General features: G+C 40.3%; 1 protein-coding gene and 1 pseudogene across 6 annotated transcripts in view; one reads left to right on the plus strand and one right to left on the minus strand.

The window, feature by feature from the left end:
• The window catches only part of DIP2B (disco interacting protein 2 homolog B), a 220,652-nt gene that overhangs the window by 92,542 nt on the left and 101,745 nt on the right, over positions 1 to 26,365 (minus strand). For all 6 annotated transcript variants that reach the window (XM_072797923.1, XM_072797922.1, XM_072797924.1 and 3 more), the window contains exons 2-3: positions 20,648 to 20,719; positions 649 to 777 (exon numbers count right to left, since the gene is read on the minus strand). In XM_072797923.1, coding sequence (XP_072654024.1) covers positions 649 to 777; positions 20,648 to 20,719 — 201 coding nt within the window. The remainder of the gene's footprint in view (positions 1 to 648; positions 778 to 20,647; positions 20,720 to 26,365) is intronic.
• Positions 8,477 to 11,674, plus strand: LOC140616749 (large ribosomal subunit protein P1-like; annotated as a pseudogene).

Below are 26,365 nucleotides of genomic sequence, written 5' to 3' on the forward strand. Positions count from 1 at the left end.
GAAATAAAGGTTAAGAGTTTACTAATTTGAGGGCAGCCCAGGTGGCTCAGCGGTTTAGCACCTCCTTCGGCCCAAGGCGTGATCCTGGAGACCCAGGATCAAGTCCCACGTTGGGCTCCCTGCATGGAGCCTGCTTCTCCCTCTGCCTGTGTCTCTGCCTCTCTCTCTCTGCCTCTTATGAATAAGTAAATAAAATCTTTAAAAAATATGTTTACTAACTTGAAATTTCATCTTTGAGTTTTTGTTCCAGCTCCATTAGTAAAAAGACTTGATCTACAGCTCTGGCAAACACAGAAGGATCTGCCTCTTCCAACAGAGTTCACTAAACTCTCCCAGTACCACCCTACGTGAGCCTAGCTCTCTATTTTCTTAGTTATTTACCCATGTTGCCTTTGTACCTGCTTGACTCCCCTTCTGCCCTTGAGTACAGAAGCATCATATTTGCTGCTATAGCCCCAGCTAATAATATTGGCTATCTTCCATACCTGGCACATAATAGATATTCAATAAACGACTGATGAATGAATTAATATAGACCTGTTGGCCCTTTTTTCCACAAACAAACAAACATTAAAAGCTTTCAGGATATAGGGGTCATACTTCAGTCACTAAAAGCTATTCTGCCGGTAACTTTCAGTTCCTTCTTACCTGATCGGTATCGTTCATCCCTGGCTCCCCCAGATCGAGTTCGGTGGTACTTAGAAGGAGCGGAAGTTTGAGCTGCAGACGGAGCAGGTGTCTGGTTTCTGTGTTCTTTCTGTACTGCTGAATCAGCTTCTGAAAAAGGAAGTTTGGTATATGGTTATCTGACAACAATAATAGCTAGTTTTCTGAGCACTTTATGGCATTCCCACAACACTCTGAGGTGGTAATATTACCTTATCTATAATAAGTGATTAGAGAGCATCAGTATACATACATAAAAATGATGCAGAGACATCCAGGCTAAAAAATATAATCTTAGAGTTGTAATTGTCAACAGGTGATAAAATAGAAAGATTAAGAAGAAGAATGTAAAGTGAAAAGGCCATTCCAGAGAGTCTAAGAATTGATGGGGTGGGGGGATAATGGGGTGTATATGACCCCCCAAGTCCTGCATAATGGCACAAAGAATAAATAATCTGGGGAGCTTTAGCCTCCCCACCAGAAGTTACTCCAAACAGACATGTCATTTAAGTAAAACTATGATATTTATTACAGAAACACAGCTTTGAGTCAAGTCTATTAGCCCCTCTTTCAACTGGAGTCACTACTGAACTTGTCCCTTCTAGTACCTGGCCTGTCCGCATTCTCTGCCCTCTCAACATTTACTGTCTTATCAGGAATATGGAGGAGGGGGAAATAAGCAGGTAAAATAATCAGAAGAGGGATCCCTGGGTGGCTTGGTGGTTTGGCGCCTGCCTTTGGCCCAGGGCGTGATCCTGGAAACCCTGCGTGGAGCCTGCTTCTCCCTCTGCCTGTGTCTCTGCCTCTCTCTCTGTGTCTCTCATGAATAAATATATAGAATCTTTATTAAAAAAAAAAAATAATCAGAAGATAAACACTGTAAGTTCTGGTATTACACTGTCTTTTTTGCCTCAAATGGTGTTAGCTCCTAAGTCATATTTTTTAAAGTTACAGTAAGATCATTTAGCATAAGATATGCCCTTTTAATAAATTTATAAGTGTACAATACAGTACTGTAAACTCCAAGCATGATGTTGTATAATAGATCTCTAGAACTCACTCATCTTGGATAGCTAAAATATTTATTTGAATTCAATTAGCCAACATATAGTACATCATTAGTTTCAGATGTAGAGTTCAGTGATTCATCAGTTGTATATAATACCCAGTGCTCATCACATCATGTGCCCACCTTAGTACCCATCACCCAGTTACCCCCTCTCCCTACCCCTCTCCTCTCCAGCAACCCACAGTTTGTTTCCTATAGTTAAGAGTTTCATGGTTTGTCTCCCTCTTTGATGACTTCCCCATAACTAAAACTTTTTTTTTTAAGATTTTATTTATTTATTCATGAGAGAGAGAGAGAGAGAGAGAGAGAGAGGCAGAGACACAGGGAGAGGGAGAAGCAGGTTCCATGCTGGGAGCCCAACGTAGGACTCGATCCTGGGTCTGTCTCCAGGATCAGGCCCTGGGCTGAAAGCAGTACTAAACCACTGAACCACCCGGGCTGCCCAGGATTTCTTTCTTTTTTTTTTAGGATTTCTTTTTTTTAAGACATATTTTAAATTTCTTAAATAGCACTTAATTGTGCCCACCAAGGCACCTTACACGTAGGAAATTACGTGCCTACAACAGTAAGATGTCACTTATTCAGTGAATGTACTGCTCCAGATCACAAGTGAGAATTGTAAAGTCAAGAAAAAAAAGCACAGTGGTCTAGGGAGTACAAGCAATAGTCCCACAAGTCTTGTAAAGGCTAAGGGCATCATGGTAGTACAGGAACTGAGACTCATAATGACAATCTCATATCATCTTTTAAAAATGGTTAGCATGCTAGATAGGCCATGTGTAAGAGATCTAGGTGACAGTCCCAGCTGAGCCCAGCCCTCTACCTGTCCTTGCCAGGGCCCCAGACATATTAGTGAAATCATCTCAGATCTTCTAGACCAGCCCATGCACCAATGAAAAGCATTTAGTGACCCTAAATGGCACCATGTGGAGCACCAAAATCATCCAACTGAGCTCTGCCCAAATTCCTGACCCACAAAATCGTAAGATATAATTTAAAAGGCTTTTTTTTTTAATGGTTAGATTATTTTTCATTTACTGTTTTTAAGAATGCAAGAGGAATATACTTTAGGATGTTCTCTACTAAAGTACTTTTATAGATCTAGAAACGTTTGTTTTTGATGGCTCCTGGCAGCTGATAATTTTAATATAAAATATATTAACTGAGCAGAACATATTTTAACACTGATATTTTGAAATGTAATGGACTGTAAATTGAAGGTTTTTTTTTTTTTTTTTTAAGATTCATTTAGAGAGAGCGAGCGAGGGAGAAGGAGAACAAATGTCAATCAAATTCCATGTAGAGCATAAAGACTGACACGGGGCTTGATCCTACAACTCTGAGATCACAACCTGTGACGAAACCAAGAATTGGGCGCTTAACCAACTGCACCACCCAGATACCCCTGTAAATTGAAGTTTTTAATCAACTTAAATTCTTTTGATAATCCATTTCACAAAATAGCTATACTGAATTCGTAATATTTTCATACCTTGTTTCATTTCTTAGCATACAAAGGAGCTAACAAACTATAGCCCATTTCTTTTTATAAATAGTTTTATCAGAACAAAGCCATGCTCATCTGTTTATGTACTGCCTATGGATACTTCCGTACTGTCAAGGTAGCACTTAAGTAACTGGGACAGATACTGATGGTCCTTAAAGCCTAAAATACCTACTATCTCGCCCTTCACAGAAAAAACTTATCAACTCTCAGTCTCTAATAACAAAAGCTAGGGGCACCTGGGTGGCTCAGTTGGTTTAGTGTCTGACTCTTGATTTTGGCTCAGGTCATGCTCTCAGGGTCGTGAGACTGAGCCCCACATTGGGTTCCATGCTGGGCGCAAAGCCTGCTTATGATTCTCTCCCTCTCTCTCTTACCATGGCCCCCACTGCTTGCTCTAAAAATAAAAAATAAAAAAATAAAAAATAAGAGTTTGTTTTTTGCTAGGCAGTGTGCATACAGAAGTTTTCACATATTATTTATTCCTCACAACAACCCATAAAGTTAGCAGTAACACTATCAACTTATTACAGAAAAAGAAAGGATCAGAGACATGGATCATTTGTGCAAAGTCACAGAGTCAGGATTCAAACCCAGATCTGTCTAACTCCATTGGTTCTCAAGCAGAAAAGGTTATGAAAATTCTCCCAAGACTGTTAGGAGGAAAGCAATCAGAATTAATAATATAGTTTAGGAACACATAAAATGCCTCAGGATTTACAGTCAGCGGCTAAATAATAGTTCTTTAAAAAAAAAAGATCAATTGCCTTCATGTAAAAGATTCTGCAAAAAGCCCCTCCAAATAAAGTTTTCAGTCATTCGTTAGAGAAATCATTTAAAGCATATTCCAATTAATTTCAAATAGAGAACAAAAAATAGAAAAGGGCTATTTTTATTTGTATTATCGGATGATCTATAAAGGAAGGAAATCAGATTAGCACACGTGAGCTACTTTGCCTGTAACTATGAACAGAGAAAATGGTTTAGCTTAGAGCACTAAGTTTAAAACACTAGTTTTGGGGCACCTGGGTGGCTCAGTGGTTGAGCTTCTGCCCTCGGCTCCAGGCGTGACCCCAGGGTCCTGGGATCGAGTCCTGGGATCGAGTCCTGCATCATGCTCCCCTCAGGGAGCCTGCTTCTCCCTCTGCCTATGTCTCTGCATCTCTGCCTCTCTCTGTGCCTCTCATGAATAAATAAAATAAATCTTCAAACAAACAAACACTAGCTTTGTGTTACTTTGTGTGTATTTGGCGGGTGTGTGTGTGTGAATCTCTATCTGAGTTATCCATCACTGATTATCTTTAAATTAAATAAGTAGATTTGCTAGGACAGACCAAATCAACCTGCCAAGAAACGTGGAGCTTCTGAATTAGATAGCTAATAATTCCAAGGATGAAAAACATGAACATAGGTTCTCATTTCACAAAGGATGGACAATAAAGGTTTATGTATTTTTTACCATTCCTTTCACTTATACTTTTACTTTGTATTTTCCAATGTAATTAATTAGGAGAAAGAAGATAATGTAGGTTAAAGAATAAAAATTGTTTCAAGGAAATGACAGGACAGTGATGGGGAACTGGGAGTTGATACATTTGCCTGAGGAAAAATGCAAGAGAATGAATATTTCTACTTAGAATTATTTAGGCATCATCAGAGATCAAACCACAAGGAAACATAACACAAATACAGACATCTGATGAGAACTGAGAGTCAGATGACATTTAGCAAGAGATCTACTGAGCTGGTACGGGCGGGGGGGGGGGGGGGCGGGGGGAGGCCTCACAACACACTATTCACCAAGCAACATTACTATGATGATCTGCTATGTTTATCGCAGTTCTCTCAGGAATTTAGTCATCCAAGCAGATCAGGTCCCTTTTGGGTCTAAAACCATGACAATCATTTTGTTGTAGTTTGTCAGAAATGAAACCAAGAAGGTCAATTTGCAGTTTCAATAAGTGGCTGACAAGTTTGTTCAGTGAGCATTCCTCAGGTGCCCACAAAGCACAATGCCACAGAAACATGGATTTCTAGAACCACCTTGGCTCAAATGTGCAATATGTGCATCTAGAAATATGGATTTCTAGAACCACCTTGGCTCAAATGAGCCAATAACCACCTTGGCTCAAATGTGCACCTTTAGCCTCAAGTTCAAAAGAAGCTATCCAAAGAGAGAGAGAGAGAGAGAGAGAGAGAGGAAAATAAAAACAAATAAAGTAAAATGGATTCTTAGGAATTGAATCACTTTAAGTATAACACAGTAGTGGACAGCCCCGGTGGCGCAGTGGTTTAGTGCCGCCTGCAGCCCGGGGTTTGATCCTGGGGACCCTGGATCAAGTCCCACATCGGGCTCCCTGCATGGAGCCTGCTTCTCCCTCTTCCTGTGCCTCTGCCTCTCTCTCTCTCTGTGTCTCTATGGATAAATAAATAAATAAATCTTAAAAAAAAATAGTATAACACAGTAGTTTAATGAAACTGTAAATAATCCCTTTTTTCTTAATCTCTACACCCAATGTGGGGCTTGAACTCACAACCCTAAAATCAAGAATCACATAACTACACCAGCCAGGCACCCCTGTAGATAATCCTTTTGAATGTAAATAATCAGTCCGCAGTTTACATGAGTTTTTATAAATTTTTATTCTCATGAATTGGAGTTTATTTTTTAAAATATAATACTTACAAATATATTTTATATGTGCATTGAAAAACTGGAAGCAAATAGAGTAAATGTTAATAGCAATTATCTCTAGGGGATGAGATTTTGAATGTTTTATATATTTTTCCATAGGTTTTACTGGAATGCTGTAATTTAGAAAAGTTATCTTTTTCTAAATATAAAAATAGTAATGTTCATTACAGAAAATCAAGGAAGTAGTTAAGTGTAAAGAAGGAAATAAAAATGATATTGGATCTTCCTAATACAAAGGCCATTCACATAGAATAGATTCTGGCCAAAATAAGTTAAAATAATATTCAGTTTTCAGCTTCTTTAGACAAATTATAACTCTGGAAGCAGGATTTTCCAATCTTCTAAAATCGGTTGCCTCCTGTTCCAAAAGTAACCGCCAAATCAATACAAATTTGGAGGTATGAGGGAGGAAAGTACGTCCTGGTTGGATTAAAAGAACTGTAGAAGTCTATTCCCACCTTAACTTACTTGCCAGGGCAACAATTTGTCACGGAAGGGGGCAGGAAATAATGTACCTAAAGTCTCCTCAAAGAGAAGAGAAAGAATCAGGAGACATGGGAGCACAGCAAGGCATTATTTAACAGCACATCCAACATTAGTGGGGCAGGCAATATGCTGCTTAAAGATGAATCATTCCCTGGCCAGGGTTTCACACTCTGTGGATCTCGGGAATTACCTGGGGCCTGAAAATAGAAATTTCTATTCTTTGAATAAGATGTGTACAGTTTCACTATCACAATAAGAAACTACGAGCAAAAAAAAAAAAAAAAAAAAAAAAGAAACTACGAGCAAAGATAGAATTCACTACATGTATCAACATAATAAGGCATTACACACCACAAAAAAAAAAGCAAATATGTTGACTCAGCAGATGTATGAGATAGTCTAAGTGAAATACAATCAAGTGATAAAACACCACAAAATATAATGTCCATAGGGTGATTACAACTGTAAATGTTAAAAACTACTTATGTGCATCTACAGGGACCAAAGAGGACATAAAATTCCTTAAGTAATGATGAGGTACTCTGTGGTTCTTTACCATTTCATTCTTTTGTTTAAAGAAAGAGGTATAAATCAAAGTAATTTTTAAAAACAGTAAATACAGATATGGGCTGGAACAAGAGCTGTGGAGCTCACAAATCAAGTCTTCTTCAAAACTTCTAAATTCAAGTGTGAATATACTTGAGATCCAAAGAAAAAGGTAACTCGCTAATTACACAATGTCACTTTGAGGGTTCCTGGTATCTTGGTCAGTTGTACAGAATATCCACTAGGGGTCGCCATTATGTTTAAATAATGTTGCTGCTGCTAGATTTAATAAATTGAAGAAAACCCACAAATTTTAATTTCTTCTACAACACAAGGATCAACATGTACAGGATTTATTGTTCTTTGGCAAAGACAGTCTTCCACGATGCCACTGTTTGAACACAGTAACAGTGATGACTTGAAAAAGCAGCTGATATTTACTAGTATAAAACCATGTAAAATTTCCATTCAGGAAGATGAAAGAAAGCCAACCTCAGCTTCTTATCTTTCAACTCTGCTTATGATTTAGCAGATATTCTCACCTGTAAGGGTAACAGAGTAAAGCAGGATGGGCTCTGAGAACCAAGTAACACAGTAATTCAACTTTTTAGAGTAAACAGAGCAAACATGCTCACTAATCTTGGGGCTGGTGTTCAGAGAAGAAATTATATAAGAGATCACCACATCATGTATATCTTTTACATCATATGTTCTGAGAAGGAAAAGAACCAGGCTCTCTGAGCCCACAGACGGGGCAATTTAGTTTGTAGGAGAGTTTCAGGGAAGGTCTGTTAAGAGGAGACACTGACACAGGCTTTCGCAAAGCACAGAGACGCAAAAGCCACTTCCTACAAAAGCGTGGTGTTTGTAGAAGTCCAGTGAGGAAGAAAAACCTTGACAAGATTAAGAAAGGCTGGTGGGGAAGAAAAGCCGGGTTGGCCCCTCATGCTAAGCCAAAGGAGTGGTCTTTACAGGGATTCAGGCAGGAAATGACATATTAACAATGATAACATTTCTGTGGCTCTTTAAACTTTCATGACACCATCTCATTTTATCTTCACAATAACATTATCTGATAGACGCCATTAAGGAAGCAGGACACCCATCACAGATTAAATTTCTTTTTCTATACTGAGAAAATGTCAATAATCACTTTGAATCATTAAATAGAGCCTCCATTCCCACCTCGTGCAAGCAGGTGGGCGAGGGTATGGTGAATCATATGGTGCAGGGGGAATCTTCCCTTTGGAGCTAAAGTACTGTCCCTCCTCCAAATTGCTGAACGCCTGCCTTAGAAGGATAGGTGGTTAACCTCATTGCCTAGGAAAAGGCAGGAAGGAAGGAGAGTGTTTGCATTTGGAGTCTGGAAAAGGGGCCATCTGCCTGATTGGTAGGGGTGGATTCTGGAAGAAAGGGGAGTTAGAGCTTCTGGGTCTGTGAAGTGGCAGGTGTCTGAACAGATCCCGACCTAGCGCTTCCTGGGCCACCTGGCAGCAGGAAGATGGTGAGCATGGAGCTGAAAGAGTACCATGACGAGAGCTCTGCCCTGAGAATGCAAGAGGGGACCTTGACTGAGCTGAGCAGACTGGGCTCTTCCATCCAGGAAGCATGCTTAGCAGGAGGTCCGTATCACACTGGTCACAGTGTTCAAAAAGTACCTCACAAGGCACTAAAAAGCAACAACAGACTATGGGGTTCTTCCCTTTTGGGTGTGGAAGCTGCACTGACCACCTCTCCCTTCTGCTCTAGCAATATCCCAGGGGGTTCTTGAACAATTCAGAGAAGCCTCCAGAGGAAGATAGTGGACTTCCCTTCTGATAAGGAATGTGGGAATAGATAGGACTGCAATGTGTGTGCACTCCAGACTATAATACTATCCAAACCTAGCAAATGAAAGCACAGAACTGGGACTGGAATACAAAACTCCTTCTTTCCATCAGGATGTGATCCTCACTCAGGAAGGAACTTTTAAATCAAAATGGGATAAATAAAATAAAATAGATCCTACCCCCTCCACACACACAAAGTGCTGCCTACTTAATATTTATATAGTTGGAAATGTTCTGGAGCATTCCGAAATGCCATACTTGACTTCAATAGCTGGTTTTAAGATCACATCCCTTTGAATTTCTATAGTTAATTGTTTAGAACTCTCTTACAATGCTTAGTTTACTGTATTTTTTATAATCCTCATTTGTATACCTGTCTTATCTCCCCTACTACAGTATAAATAACTTGAGGTCAGAGTCTGGTCTTAACTCATCTTGTATCTCCTGCAGTAACCAGCTCTGGGTCTCACAGTGTAGGCACCAACAATTTGACTAAAATAAATAATCTTGTCTGCCTCCTCAGTTCCACCAATGATAGTGAATGACTAGGAAAAAAAGACAAAAATGGAGAGATACCAATTTAAAGGGCATGGTCAAATGTTAATCTGAAAAGCCTGCTTATTTGTGTATCTCTAAGCTATGCAAGTTTCATGCAAAAAAAAAAATGTGTGCCTTTCATAATTTTCATACTTAATGCAAGGTCATTAAGAAAAACAGAGTTGTAAACTGATGGTTACCAGATGGGAGGTGGGTGGGGCAATGGGCCAAATAGGTGATGGGGAGATTAAGGGGTGCACCTGTCCTGATGAGCGAAGGAAGGAAGGAAGGAAGGAAGGAAGGAAGGAAGGAAGGAAGGAAGGAAGGAAAAAGGAAAGGAAAGGAAAGGAAAGGAAAGGAAAGGAAAGGAAAGGAAAGGAAAGGAAAGGAAAGGAAAGGAAAGGAAAGGAAAGGAAGAAAGAAAGAAAAGAGAAAAGAAAAGAAAAGAAGAGAAAAGAAGAGAAGAGAAGAGAAAGAGAGAAAAGAGAAGAAAGGAAAGGGAAGGAAAGGGAAAAAAGAAAAGAAAGAAAAAGTCACAGACTATCCTCAAGAAGGGTTATCAGAGGCTTCAGAGAGCATATAACACAAGGTTTTCTTTGGTTTCATTTTAATTCGGTCATATACAGGCTTGCACAATCTCAAAGGCAGGACTGAACGGAGAACAGTGATGAAAGGGGTGTGGAGCCGCTGGCAAAGGCAGCATGTGGATACACACTGGAATACCAGTGAGCAAATACCCTCTAGCAAAATAAGCAGTGATCACAAAAGAAATCCAAGTTTGGGGAAAGTCTCTGGGTCACCAGAGTGTCTTACCTGGACAAGCTGGAGAATATCAACACATGACCAAATTCATAAACAGACAGGTCTTATCCCTAAAAGGGCAGCAGGTGAGGGACTGGGAAAAAACAATGTGCAAACCTAGGCCAAGAAGGAACATGGAAAAGGTGAGATTCTATTCTAAAGCAGGAGACAAACACAACTAAATGAAGTGAAAGATGGTGGGACAAAGGCTAAGGACAAAGAAGAAAAACACACAAAGGTTGCAAACAATCTCAAATACATGAAGACAGAATGGATTGTTAACCCAATGCCATCCAAAACGGAAGCTGTAGTAATGTCCTCAGACAAGATACATGGACTCAAAAGAGGGGGCACGATTGAACTTCAAGGGCAATTTTTAAGACTGATTGATTGATTGACTGTGGGGGGTGGGGGGGAGGAAGAGAGGAAGAGAGAGACTCTTTAAGCAGGCTCCACACCCAGGGCAGAGCCCCACATGGAGCCTGACCTCACAACCCTGAAATCATCACCTGAGCTGAAATCAAGAGTCAGATATGTACTGTAACAAGGACAACTGACCCACCCAGGCGCCCCTTTAAGGGAAATTTTAAATGGTGGGCAGTTGCTAAACAGAGCTGAGCAGGTCTCTTCTCAGACCCCCTGAAGGAGGGAGGCCTCCCAGTATGAACACATAAATCAGGCCGCTTTGGAGACCATATGATCCGCTTGCTCATGAACAGTAAAAATGAGGTACGGTCTTTGAGGTCTTTCAGTTTGATAGGAATTATCTTTGTACAAATTCTGAATAACGCTTACATAGAAATTTAAGGATAAAGAATTCTGATTAAACACGGCAGAACACTTCCATCTATCCCTACTCTTTCTCAAAATGCCACCAGAATGATGATGAAGGCCTGTAGCAGAATAGGAAAACAAACAGTTCAGATACTTGCAGGAAGAGAGCCAGCACCAAGAGCTGTTTCTACAAAAAGAATAATAAACTGATGGATAATTCTGAAAAAAAAAAAAAGAAAAAAGAAAAAATTGTAATCCTGGTAAGGCAAACGGCTTAGCTGTGAACAGTATTTACATAATCATAATCATGTAGTAAGCACTGAGTTTCCTCAGCTACTGCTAAGGTAAGGTGCTCAGTCACCGCATCAGGGTGAGGCTCTCGTCTCATTGGGTGACTAGCACCATGCCCAGCAGCGCCTGAGCAACCGTGGCCTTGGTCCTGGAGCTCGCCTGCATCTACTCGGCCCTCACCCTGCACTACGAAGAGGTGAGGGTCATGGAGGATAAGATCAAAGCCCTATTAAGGTAGCAGGTGTAAATGTTGAACCTTTTGGGCTGGGCTTGTTTGAAAGGCCCTGGCCAATGTCAACATGAGGAGCCTCATCTGTAATGCAGGGGTTGGTGAACCCTAAGGAGCAGCAGCTGGTGCTACACTGGCAGGAGGTCCCACTCCCTCCACCTCAGCCTCAGCTGAGGAGAAGAAAGAGGCAGCAAAGAAAGAATCAGAGGAGTCTGGTGATGACATGGACTTTGGTCTTTTCAACTAAACCTCTTCTGTAACCTGTTTGATAAAAAGCTGAACTCTTAAAAAAAAAAAAAAAAAGCCAAGGTGGCTCATTTGGTTAAGCATCTGCCTTTGGCTCAGGGTCCTGAGATGGAGCCCCTCCAATGTGCTCCCTGTTCAGCTGGGAGTCTGCTTCTCCCTCTCCTTCTGCCCCTCTCCCTGCTCATGTACATGCTTTCTCTCTCTCTCTCAAATAAATGAATAAAAATCTTTAAAAAATATATAAGCATTGAATGCTGATTTAACAACAACAGAAGTAACATATTAAGCCCAAGTAACATAATTAGAGCCCAGAATAAGTAGGAAATGTGAAATGTGAAGAAATGAGGAAAAGGGGGAAAGGGAGTATGTGGTATCTATGTGGTTGAGGGAGGAATATGTAAGACAGCAAGATTCTCATCTTGTCTAGTAGGAAATAAATAACGCCACAAATTGAAGGAAAAAAAAAAAGTCCAGAAATAGTAAAAATGTTACCTCGAATCACAGAGGTAAATGCCAGAAAAACAGTTAAAGACGCTGAAAGAATCCATCTCCAGGGAAGAAGAGACACTGCCCATTTTTGTTGTTGTTATAAACCCTGTAGTCCCATTTGACTATTTAAAATAGATTCAAATAAATAAATAAATAAATAAATAAATAAATAAATAAATATTCATTAATTTCATTTAAAAATAAAAATTAAATGGAGAAATGCCAAATCTCAGATGAGAACCAAAATACCCTACACAGTCTCTTAGAGTTGTAGCATGTCTAAGTTAAAAGATTTATTGAGGGTGGAGACATGCTGCCAGGATCATCACTCTCCAATCTGTAGAGTAATCTGTTTCTTTCATTACCTGACAGTTTCATCTTCACAGATGTTTACTGAAAGAGATACTGGAAATTCTAAATATCCTTTCTGTTCGGTTCCACAAACATTTCTAAACATTTACTATATGTCAGGTCCTAATGCTAGAAACTGGAGACATGAAGAATAAAAATAATAATGAAAAAAAGATGGGCAGCCCTGGTGGCACAGCGGTTTAGCGCCGCCTGCAGCCCAGGGTGTGATCCTGGAGACCCGGATCGAGTCCCACGTTGGGCTCCCTGCATGGAGCCTGCTTCTCTGCCTGTGTCTCTGCCTCTCCTCTCTCTTCCTATCCTATGAATAAATAATAAAATCTTTAAAAAAAAATGATGATGATGATGAAAAAAAGAATTTTCCTGATTTTAAAGTCCTTAAGAGTCTAGTAGGAGGTAAGACACATGAATAAACCATAATCAATGGGACAGCCAAGAGTTAACTTTTTAAAAATGCATCTCAGATAAAGGGAGTGGGGACTGTTTTTTTTTTTTTTTTTCTGGGCCTTTTTATTTTTTTTTTAAATTTTTTTATTTATTTATGATAGTCACAGAGAGAGAGAGAGAGAGAGAGGCAGAGACACAGGCAGAGGGAGAAGCAGGCTCCATGCACCGGGAACCCGACGTGGGATTCGATCCCGGGTCTCCGGGATCGCGCCCTGGGCCAAAGGCAGGCGCCAAACCGCTGCGCCACCCAGGGATCCCGGGACTGTTTTTGATAGGGCTGATCAAGGAAGGCTTCTCTGTGGAAGTCCTAGTTGAGCAAACCTGGGTAGACGGAGGGTGCAAGCTGGAGGGTGCAAGCTGGAGCAGGGGTGGGGGATAGGTGGGAGAGATGTCCCAAGGCAGACTCAGCCTTGTTCAATGCTATCTCCTGGGGTCTCAATAGTACTTGGAAGCCCGCATGTACTCAGTATATATGTGTTGTCTGGAGGTTCTATCAGTAACCCCGGTATCATTAGAATAAACTCTTTTTCTATTCAAGGTAGCTGAAATATTAGTTATTTGTATCCAAAGTATCTTAACTTAAAGATTAGACCCAGGATCAGCTGAGAGAAATCACCTTCCTGCATAAAACCTTCCATTTTTCTACAACTCTAAGAGTGGGCAAGAATGACTAGTTTACAGAGGAGTTAGAACACACATGGTTTGAAATTTCAATTTTTTGGACCATGCCAAAAGAGAGTTAATTTCTAGCCCCTTCTTCCTGAACATCTTGCCAACTGAGGTGAGAAACTCTATATCCAGGCCCCAGCAGTTGCCATATTGAAAGATTTCTATGGGCCATTCCTTTCAAAGAGGTCATGGCTTAGAATGAGTAGGAGACGTGAACCTGGCAAAGCTTCCTTTCTACCATGACTCTCCACGTGAGAGCATCTTGAGTCCTTGAGTATGATTTTAACCTTTATCAAGATACATATTTTTCATACAGCATGGCTCTTCACTTACCAGACAAAAATCTGGCTTGTGTTAACTAAAGAAAAAAGAGTCAGTTCCAAGGTTGGAAGATTTGAGAAATTTGACACATCATATTTTTGTCATACTTTAGAACCTAACCCCTGTGATCCCACCGAATTAACCTATCCCTATTATTAACCAGTACTGTCCTTACTCAATCTCTACTACTTAATTTCTAAGTTTTTCTTCAACCTTATGTTCTCTTAGCACGTTTCTCCATTCTCCTGCTACACTTAAATTTTTTTAAGTCTTAAAGATTCATTTAACATTTGAGGAAAGAAATCTAAAATATACATAGATATGCAATCCAAGATAATTTCAACTTCAAATAAACTCCATACAAAAAAATTATTCATGGGCAGCGCTGGTGGCTCAGTGGTTTAGCGCCGCCTTCAGCCTAGGTTGTGATCCTGGAGACCCAGAATCGAGTCCCACATCCGGCTCCCTGCATGGAGCCTGCTTCTCCCTCTGCCTGTTTCTCTGCTTCTCTCTCTCTCATGAATAAATTTTTTTTTAAAAATCATTCACTAGGGGGATCCCTGGGTGGCGCAGCAGTTTGGCGCCTGCCTTTGGCCCAGGGCACGATCCTGGAGACCCCTAATTTAGTAAGTTTAAAACTTGTATTCCAATGTGCTTCAAAAATAAATAAATAAATAAATAAATAAATAAATAAATAAATAAATGCCTTCTTCAAAATCTACAAAGATATATGGGCAAATATTCCAAGGGGTAATCTCTTCTTTTGCTATAGAACCTATACAATATAGATTATTCAGCCCGGCAACCAACCCCATTTTGGGAAAACCATGAATAGATTCAAGATCTGAGGTGAGCAAAATCATAAACACAAATGGTAGAGAACTCCCCAGTAAGAAACCCTCACTAAAATATGTAACTACTATAGGATGGACTTTAGGAAGAAGGAATTAAACTGAAAGGAAGAAGTGAGATATATGAAGAAATAGCAAGTAAAGAATGTATATTAAGTACTGTTAGGTACATAAGACAATAACTGATAATGGAGAGGGCATGTAAACAAGGTGGTACTAAAATGTAGGATGGAGAGTAATAGTCATAGCCACTGAAGCGTTTTTAAAAGTACTTGTATTGTCTGAGAGGAGAATTAAGATGTCTAATAACTCTAGACAGATTAGATTATTTAAAGAGCCTTAGGATAAAAAACACCACAGGGACAAAGACAGTTAACTCATGATAAAGGGAACAATTTTCAAAGAAGACATTGTAATTCTTCATGTATACCTAGTAACATCACTTTTTTTACTTTGTAAACCTATTTATTTCTATTTTGTTGTATTTTTATCATTTTATTTTACTTTTTTCATCACAGTAAGTGTGCTCTTTAATCCACATTCCTATTTCTCCCATCCCCCCACCCACCACCCCTCCAGTAACCATCAATTTTTTTTTCTATAGTTAAAAGCTTGGTTTGTGTGTATGTCTTTTTTTTCTTTGTTCATTTGTTTAATTTCTTAATTTCCACATGTGGGTGAGATCATATGGTATTTGTCTTCCTCACTTTCTGCAGCTTCATTATTAGTGTATAGAAAATGCAACAGATTTATATACATTGATCTTGTATCCTATGAGTTTACTGAACTCATTTATCATTTCTAGCAGTTTTCTGGTGGAGTCTTGAAGGTTTTCTATACACATTATCAGGTCATCTGAGAGCAGTGAGAGTTTTACTTCTTCCTTATCAATCTGGATTCCTTTTATTTCTTTATGTTGTCTAATTGCTGTGACTAGAACTTCCAGTATTATTTGAATAAAAGTGGTGAGAGTGGACATCCTTGTCTTGTTCCTAGTAACATCACTTTAAAACCTATAAAGCAGAACTTGACAGAACTACAAGGAAAACTGATAAACACATGGTCATGGTACAGATTTTTAAATACATTTCTATCAGAAATGATAGATCAAAATAGTCAAAAAGTTATTAAGAAAAGATCTGAAAAACACAATGAACTATTTTGAACTAATGGACCAAAACCATCCATTCAACCAATAAGACACAAATAGATGAATTACAGAAATTTACCAAATACTAGGCATGTCTGAACAAATAACAAAGCCTTGATTTGGTACAGGCATGTTTTCTGACCACAGTGAAATTAAGAAACACTTAAGAAAGAAGGCAGGGGATCCCTGGGTGGCGCAGCGGTTTGGCGCCTGCCTTTGGCCCAGGGCGCGATCCTGGAGACCCGGGATCGAATCCCACATCAGGCTCCCGGGGCATGGAGCCTGCTTCTCCCTCTGCCTGTGTCTCTGCCTCTCTCTCTCTCTCTCTCTGTGACTATCATAAATAAATAAAAATTTAAAAAAAAATTAAAAAAAAAAAAGAAGGCAGACAATCTAAGCATCCAACTGAGGAAGTTTAGGAAGAATACAAAGTAAACAAATAGTTTACTATTTGTAAACAAATAGTTTAAGGAAGGAAATACATATAGAAGCTAAAAGTCATCAGAAAATAAAGTACTTAAAAAAGTTCAACAAATAGCGTGCTTGGGTGGCACAGTTGGTGGGGCATCTGACTCTTGGTTTCCACCCAGTCTGTGATCTCAGGGCTATGAGATCAAGCCCTGCATCAGGCCCCACATTAAGCCCCACTTCCAGCTCCAAGCTGAGAGCAGTCTGTTTGAGACTTTCCTTTCCTCTCCCTCTGTCCCTCCCTCCTAGCCTCCCTCTCTCTAAAATAAATAAACCTTAAAAAAAAAAAGATTCAATAAAAATCAAGATTATTCTTTGATAAGACAAACTTCTGGGAAGACTCATCAAGAGAACAGAGATAGAAGTAGATAATGTAAACAGGCAGGGCCTTCAAAAATAAAGAAAACTTTATGAATAACAGTAAATTTGAAAATGTATACAAAATAGACTATTTCCTAGAAAAAAACCTAAACTTGCCAAAAATGAAGGAACAGAAAACTGATAGAACTTGATGACAGAAAAGAGATGGGGAATGGAGGAGATCCTGAGGATGATTTTTAGGTCTCTAAATTGTTGGGTTTTCAGATGTGGGTTCGATTTACTTAGAAGGAGAAAACTAGAAGAAAAGCACAAGAGCAGGCTGGATGTCACTGTAGTTGGATTTTGTTTCTATTTTTTGCTTTGTGTATGTGCATGTTGGAAGTGGTGGTAGGAATGGTGGTGGAAGTTATCGATTTAATGGATAGGTTGAAAAGGAGGCTCTTTTAAGTTATGTAAATGGAAATGTTAAGTAAGCAATTGGATCTATGGGTCAGAAACTTAGGATAGATTTGAGCTGAAGATACATATTTTGCAGTTACGTGTATTTAAATGATAATTAAAGCCACAGGTATGGCTGAAATACTATAGGGAGATAGAGCGTTGGTTCTAAAAGTGTGGTGTCTGGACCGGCAACTTCCCTATCACCTGGGAATTTAACATAAATGCAAATTCTCAGGCCCCACCCTGGACTTCTAGAATCAGAAACCCTGAGAACAGGGTCTGCCAATCTGTATACTGGCAAGCCCTCCAGTGGTTGTGATGCAGGCTGCAATCTGTGAGTCACTGCTACAGAGTGAGACATCAAGAGGGCTTGGGGCCTTGCCTTGAAAACTCCAACATTTAACAGAGGAGGATGAGCTTGCAAGGATGACTAGGAGCAACAGAAAGAGGAGAGTAAGAAAATGAAAAAGTTTCAAAAGGAGTGCTTCTAGAGTGGCAACTTCCTCGGTGATGTCACTTAAAACAGTTCTAGAAGGGATGGGCACGGGCTAAGAAGTGAGCAGGAGTGGAGAAAATAGAGACAGTAAGTATAGACAGCTCAGAGCAATTTGATCATAAAGGGAAGCAGAGAAGGTGAAGACGGAAAAGGCTGACAAGGGAGGATTTTTTTTAACAGAAGAGTATAACAAGCATGATGGCCTGCTGAGGGTCAGGTGAGAGGGAGAGAGTGAGTGTACAAAAGAGATGGGAACTGGCAGCAATGGCAATGGCACATCTAAGGGGTGGGGCAGCTGTCTGCATCAGCAGGGGGAGCATCTTATTACTTACAGTCTTTGGAACTGCTAGACAGGATAATAATAAAAAGCAGACCAATTTTTTGTTGGCTTTCTTACTGCTTTTTTTATTTTTACAGATACTGCACCCTTATTGCCTGTACCAGGGATGACCCACTTCCATTGCCCTGTCCTCAGTGTCACCGGATGATAATTTAATGTTTCTGAAAAGGGAAGAGGGAATGGAATCCAAAGCACAGGTGCAATGACTGGCCTTGGATAAGGGGAACAGATTACTTTTTTAACCAGATGGAAGGAGGAAAACATGATGGGCACAGATGTGGCAAGTCTTAAGTTTGGTAGCAGGAAGCTGAAGGAGCTACCTTCAAATGGCTTCAATTTTCCGCATGAGGTCATCTGCAAAACCCTTCCTACTGTGATATGGCTATGTTCCATTCTCTTGGCCTACTGCAATTAAATGTCTCATTCCTACTCACTGAAGACCTTCCATCTGTGATTTGGCTCCCCCTGTAGGCCCACCCATGGGGCAAGAATGTGCTGATCACACAGATCTGAGTATGTATCAGTGGTTTCTCAGAGAACTGATAAACTGTTCTGCTTTTCCTTTTAAGATTTTATCTGGGGAACTCCTGGCTTGCTCAGTGGTTAAGCAGCTCCCTTCGGCCCAAGGCGTGATTCTGGGGTCCTGGGATCAAAGTCCCACATCGGGCTCCCTGCGTCGAGCCTGCTTTTCCCTCTGCCTATGTCTCTGCCTCTCTCTCTGTGTGTCTCCATGAATAAATAAATAAAATCTTTTTAAAAAAATTGTATTTATTTGGGCGCCTGGGTGGCTCAGGTGGCAAAGCATCCAGCTCAGAACATGATCCCAGGGTCCTGGGATCAAGTCCCAATGTCAGGCTCCCTGCTCAGTGGGGAATCTGCTTCTCCCTCTCCCTCTGCCCTTCTTACCCATTTGTGCACTCTCTCTCTCAAATAAATAAATAAAACCTTAAAAAAAAGATTTTATTTATTCGAGAGAGAGCAAGTGAATGCACACAGGAGCGTGGGGGGAGTGCAAAGGGAGAAGTGGTAGACTCCCTGTGGGGAGCCTGATATGGGGCTCAATCCCAGGATCCAGGGACCACGACCTGAGCCAAAGGCAGAAGACACTCACTGAGTCACCCAGGCACCCCAATAAACTGATTTTTTAACATGATTTGGCTTCTGTATATAGCCTGACTACAGAGAACAGATCATAGTCCTTTTCTATATTGACTCTTACTTCTTATTGAATTATTGTTTCAGGATCCGACTGTTCTTGCACAAAGTGACTAAAGTAAACCTCCAGCACTATAGAGGTATGGGCCAGGTCCACATTTAAGTAGCCAGAGTACTCCTCTGTCATGCCTTGCTCTGCAAATACTGGCTTTTCATTAGCTGTCACTGGCTCAATTTCTACCTCTTCTTTCTCAATTCCTTTTGACATCTATCTGTTCATGAAGATATCTTAAATTGGCTGTCACTGCACTGATCTACCTGTTTTTGTAGGGAGGAATTTCCAAGAATGATACAGGAAATAAAACAAGGACCTCAGTGAAATATATTGGAACATCATCATTATTCATTTTCTCATTCTATTATTCATTATTTACAGACCATATACCCTGTACAAAGCTTAATATTAGAACTATGGGAAATGCAAAGTCCTCAAGGTATTCGTAATCCAGATATAAAAGCAATTAGCTCCACAAGGAAGAGGCTTGAGGAAATGGGGCTTTGATTGCAAGGGAGAAATTAGAAAACAAGAAAAAAATTCCTTATAGTAAAAGTGATTAAAGCAGAAACAGGATATCAAAGGAAAGCCTCAAATCTGAGTAACTTTTTGGGGGGATTTTATTTATTTATTCATGAAAGACAGAGAGAGAGAAAGAGGTAGAGACACAGGCAGAGGGAGAAGTAGGCTCCACGCAAGGAGCATGATGTGGGATTCGATTCCAGATCCCCGGGATCACGCCCTGAGCCGAAGGCCAGAAGTTCAACTGGTGAGCCACCCAGGCGTCCCTCAAATCTGAGTAACTTAAAAAAAAATATGATGACTTAGAGACAGCCTTGCCTGGAGGCAAAGGTTACATACAGTAAGCCCTCTGGAATTAAGCACACCATGACTCAGGGCTTTCTGACATGAAGAACCCACCAGTCTCTTTGCAGAAGGAACAAGGGACTCAATAGAAAAGCTTATTAGGGTTCTTACCCCCAAATCCTCAGGAACTGCAATCCTTGAGTCGCCTTGCAATACTGAGTCTATCCTTCCTTCTGATCTTTGCTGCCTTTGCTCTATAGCACAGTTTGTGCTCAGGCTTAAGGAAGATGCAGTTTTTCCATGACCTGGAATTTTCTGCCATTGAATCACATCAGCCTTGCACATACACACCACGACCCAAGCTCTGTGTAAATGATTTGATGACTTAGGTATTTTAAAAGTGCCTAGCACACAGCAGATGCTCAATTAAGATTCATTTCCTCCTTTCTTTCCTTCCGTTTTTTTTTTTTTTTTTCTCTCCCCTTGTGAGGAAGGGAGGGAAAAAAACAGGAACCAACAAAAGACAGATCTTCTGTAAGATAGCTTCTTTGGTGTAAAAATACTGAAAAGGTTTAAACCACTTCTCATTGCCTACCTTGTGTCTGTGGGATGTAGGGAGACAGGAGTTTTGACCTTTTCTTTTCATATCCCTTCTGTGTGATGTCCCCTAAAATAGCAAGAAACAGAAATAGGTTATGCATTATTCTTACTCTGTGGTTGTTCACTGTAAAAATAAAATTAATTACAGAGTGTTATAGAATTACCACATAGAGAGTAGGGGAAAAAATGTAGAGTTCTTTGCCAAGGATTTTGCTATGTGTGATTTCCCACAGTCTTGGAGCAGACTTCTTGTGGAAAATTGTAGGGCTTGTCTCCACACCAATCTAGCATAGCAATATGCTGCATACCATGTCAGAGATTCCCAAGTTCCTAGGCATCCCTCGTTTCCCTGGCATTTAAGATAGACCAAAATGGAATGCTGAAAGGCTGGCAGACAAATGACCTCTCCAAAGTTTTGGTTTGACCACATTAATACAACTGATATGGGAGGTACTCAACTCTATTGCTATATGGAACCACGTAAAATCAAAAGTCTAGTTCAGGGGAGAAGTTGAGGTTCAGGCACTGGAGTGGAATACCTGAAAGGCCTCTCTGCATCCTAGTACCTACGGTTGAACCGGGGCTGGAATTCTCATATTCTCTCTCCTTGGTTCACTGCTTTGTATTATTTATGTACACATACATCTTTTTCATAAGGTTAAAATTTAAAAGTATACACAAAGCACACAAAAAGTAGACATGCAACAACTGCAATAAGAATAAAAACTGATTAACAGAGGAAAAATGTGTGGTTCAAGTGCCAAGAAATATACTAGGTACTAAAGAAAGGGTAGCAAATGAATGGGTAGAGAGCTGGGTGAGGAGGAACAGGAAACACAGGAGAACAAAAGTTCATTCAAGGGAGAATGAGTAATTCAAAGCCGGGGGAATAAATACATGTTGTGAGTTGACATGGTAGAGCATTGTTTTCTAAAAAAGAATTTTTTTAAATTGAAATAAAACTTTAAAGTCAAAATTTAGCATAAAAAGTAAGTTGTATACTAAAATTTACAACACTGGTGAACACAGATTTGAAACCAAGGGTGGTGAATGCCAGCTGCTGTCAGCCTGAGCACAGGACTGATGGCGTGGACGGTGGGAAGGTAGCAGGCCTCGCGGAGGGGCTTACACAGGGAGTGACACAGACTGCGGAGTCAGCAAGGCAGTTCACTCTTCCTGAGGAGGATGGGACCAAGGGTAGAGGCTCAAAGAGACTACCTGCTAGCCCAGGGCTACTACCAATGTACCAGTGATCTGGGCAAGTTAGTAGTATCCTAAATTAAAGACAGTGGTAGAAGGGAAGAAAAGAAGTGAACAGGGACAGCTGGATGGCTCCAGCAGTTAAGTATCTGCCTTAAGCTCAGGTCCAAGGGGCCTGGGAGGGAGCCCCTTGTTGGGCTCCCTGCTCAGTGGGGAGTCTATTTCTACCTCTCCCTCTGTGTACTCTATCTCTCTCTCAAATAAACAATTTTTTAATTTTTTTTTTTTTTTTATTCACAAGAGACACAGATAAAGAGAAGCAGAGACATAGGCAGAGGGAGGAAACAGGCTCCCTGTGGGGGAAGCCCGATGTGGGACTCAATTCCCCAGGATTACGACCTGAGCCAAAGGCAGACACTCAACTACTGAGCCACCCAACTGCCCCAATAAATAAATCTTTAAAAACCATTAAAAAAAAAAAAAAAGAAGTAGTGAATGGATTAAGAGAGACATTTGGGAGAAACACTGGACAGGATTTGATGACTGGATGGATAAGGATGAGAACATTTCCGGCAAATGGTGGTGCTATTCTGTGACAGAGAAATACAGCAAGAAGGGCAAATTTGGTGAGCTGAAGAAAATGGGAATTGGGTTTACGAAAGGCCCATGAGATACACAAAAGGTCATGTCCAATCAATAGCTGGATATGTGGATCTAAAACTCAGGAAAGAGAGATAATTTTAGAACTACCAGGATATAGCTGAAAAATAAAGTGATACAATCTCTTTGGAGTAATTTGGAAATTTCAAAATTTTGATTCAGCAACGGTATTTTTAGGAATTTATTCATTGATAATATTCATAAAGGTGCACAAAAATCAAATAAGAATATTGCCTGACCTATTCTTTGTGATGAAAAATGGAAGGAGTCTAGATACTTACATTATAATTATAGATCACCTATTATCAGTGGCTTTCAACTGGGAGTGACTTTGTTCCCAATGGGACAAATGACAATATCTGGAGGTATTTTTGTCACACTCAGAGGAAGGGGTATTACTGGTATCTAAGGGATAGAGGCCAGGGATGGGGCTAAGTGTGCTGCAATGTACAGGACAGTCACACAATAAAGAGTTATCCAGTCCAAACTATCAATAGTCTTAAGGATAAGAAACCCTGGGCTACATAATAATAGACAGGTATTCCAAATGTACTGGCACAAGATGATGTCTAAAACATATAAAGGGTAAAAGGCAAGTTGCAGAACAGTACGTATAACAAGATCTAATTGTGTAAAAAATAGAAATAGATACATTTGCATATATGTATAGAAAATAGTTTGAAAAATAATGTATATATACATTAAATAAATGTTTACTCCAAAAAATAAATAAGTAAATGTTTACTCTTGGGAAATGGAATTATGAGGGGTTTCACTTGTTTTATATACTTTAACAGAGTTTGATTTATTTTTTTTTAAGATTTTATTTATTCATTTATGAGAGACAGAGAGAGAAGCAGAGATAGGCAGAGGGAGAAGCAGACTCCCTGCAGGGAGCCCAAAGTGGGATTCGATCCCGGGACTACAGGATCACACCCTGGGCCAAAGGCAGACGCTCTACTGCTGAGCCACCCAGGCGTCCCCAGAGTTTGATTTAAAAAAAAAACAAAAAAACAGGGCAGCCCCAGTGGCACAGCGGTTTAGCGCCGCCTGCAGCCCAGGGCATGATCTTGGAGACCCTGGAACGAGTCCCACATCAGGCTCTCTGCATGGAGCCTGCTTCTCCCTCTGACTGTGTCTCTGCCTCTCTCTCTCTCTCTCTGTATCTATGAATAAATAAATAAAATCTTTTAAAAAAATTAAAAAATAAAAAACAAGACTAGATAATTTGTACAATCTCAAAAATGTTTTTTTCAATTAAGAATTAATGGTTCTATAGATATGGATCTGTAAACAGTAAGATGGTCACAGTGTGTGTATGTGTGTGTGCATGTATATGTACGTGTATATACATATATGTGTCTATATATATACACACAATAGGGGAGAAAATAAGATACTAATAAACAGTTTATACAGGATATTCAATTTTTGGAATAACTTTTTTTACACACAAACATATACATAGACAAAGTCTGGAGTTTTATATACCAAAATATTACAGTGGCTAGCTATGGCTTGCAAGGTTATGGATTTGTTTTAACTTCTTTTCCTTTTTGCTTATCTGTATTTTCTCATTTTTCTACAATGAACACCCATTATTTCAAGAAACAATAGTTAAAACTACAATCACAGCTACTTACTAGACCATACAAACTGAATCACAATGGCCCTTCATCTCTGCTTCTTTAGTGAAATGAGAAAAATCTGCAGTACATTTTTTGGAAATAAAAACCAAACCTTGTCAAATTAGCAAACTGAAGAGTTTAGGTCATCTCCAACAATACACACAACTAACGGAGATGTGGGAGCATATCAAGGAAACCCTTCTTAAAAAGAGGAAATCAAGTCTTTTATTGCAAAAGAAACAATGGAGCATTCTCCTGTCCCAATTCCCACTCACGAGCTTCCCTACTTCCACTGTACACATACACCCTACAGCCTGAAGGGTACAAGGACCACTGCTGCTGGCTCAGAACACATCTACCTTTATAAGCCTTTCTTCAGGGTTTAGAGTCTCAATCGTTTACTGTCAGTAACTGATTGTGGGATGAACTAGTAGACTTGGCATCTTAGATCTTAATCAATTACTAACCAACTCAGGGTTTGAGAAAAGTCAATTCAGCCATGACAATCAGCTCCATTAAATCCATAAATAAGCAACGACATTAAGAAGACCTAGAAGATGAACTGCAATGAGAATGTGAGGACTATGATGAGGAGCCTTTAAAATGCCCTCCCCCTTTTCTAGGACCACAAGACCCTGCTTAAAAGTCACCTCCTCTGTGACACCTGTCACTTTTTGGTACCCCTCCAACTCTGCACACACTATGATAGCACTCAGCACATCACTGGTATTTTAATTATTTGTTAACATATCTGCGTCCCTACTAGACTGTGCACTTGAGGGCAGGGATTGTGTCGTGTTCATCTCTGTAGCCCGCCCACAGCCTGGCACAACAGCACTTGTTGAATGAGTGATTGAATGAATTAGTAAGGTGGAGGCAGTGAGAGAAGAATGAATCAGAGACATGTGCACTTGGGTGGAAAACCAGAAATGGAAGAAAGAGAGGTCTTCACATTAGCAAGAGCTGAAAGGCCCAGGGAAAGAAATTTAGTGAACCAAGTTTGCTGAAAAACTTGACAGCTAGACTTCAAAGGTGATCAGAAAAGCAGCACCTGCCCCGCTCGCCTGAAAGGAGGAATACAGTCCATAAAATCAGTGGGCATTAAAAGCTACAGGAACTGCACCCACATATCCATGGATCCCTTTGCCAGAGGGCAAGACCAGGCCGAAGGAATGCAGTGAACCTACCTACCTACCTACCTGAATTTGTTATTCCACATTTCTGTCACTGCCCATCAATAGTCTGTGTTCTTATTGTGCTCCCCACGGGTAGTTAACCAGGGTTTGCTGCAAGAAAGCAACATTTTCCAAATACCTAATTTTTGAGAATTCCCTGAGAAACTTGTAAAAATACAAATTCCTAGAGCGCCTGGGTGGCTGGGTCAGTTAAGCGGCTAACTCTTGGTTTTGGTTCAGGTCATGATCTCAGAGTCCTGAGATGGAGCCCGTGTTGGGCTCCCCGCTCAGTAGGGAGTCTGCTTCAGGGTTCTCTCTCTCCCTCTTCCTCTCCTCCTGCACACACACTCTCTCTAAAAGAAACTAATAAATTTTACAAAAAAAAAAAAAAAATCCCAGGCCCCTTCCATGAGGATTCTGATTCACAAGTTTGGATTAAGCCCCAGATCCTTGTATTTCTAACAAGTGCCTGATGCTGAGCCTGTATATATATATATATATATTAAAGATTTTATTTATTCATTTGAGAGAGAGAGAGAATGAGCTGGGAGAGGGGTAGGAGAAGCAGGCTCTCTGCTCAGCAGAAAGCCCAACATGGGGCTCAATCCTCTGACCCCAGGATCATGGCCTAAACCAAAGGCAGATGCTTAACCAACTGAGCCACCCAGGAAACTCACCAATAAGTCTTTAAAAATCAGGCAAATTTGGATATTACCACACTAGAGAATCCTGTCTGCAGTGTGCTGGGAGGTTCTGTGGACTTAATGTGAGGAGGAGAGGAAAGAGGAGGGGAAGAGTGTTGTCTCCTGGCCATGCAGCCTCAAGGGAGAGCACAGAACTCTTGCAGACACTCAGTCACATCACAGGCATTCTTAGTCAGAACAGATTTTTTGCCATCTGGCATATAAAACAAAAAGGAGTGCCATAACTCTACCTGTATAAAATTTGCATTAAAATGGCACAGATGGAAGTTAAACCTGTTGTTCAAGTTTTTTGAGAACTAAACAAATAAAGAGAGGATTAGCCTTCCCCTCCCACTAGGGTAACTAC

This window comes from Canis lupus, chromosome 25, assembly GCF_048164855.1.
Source record: "Canis lupus baileyi chromosome 25, mCanLup2.hap1, whole genome shotgun sequence".
Lineage (NCBI taxonomy): Eukaryota > Metazoa > Chordata > Mammalia > Carnivora > Canidae > Canis > Canis lupus.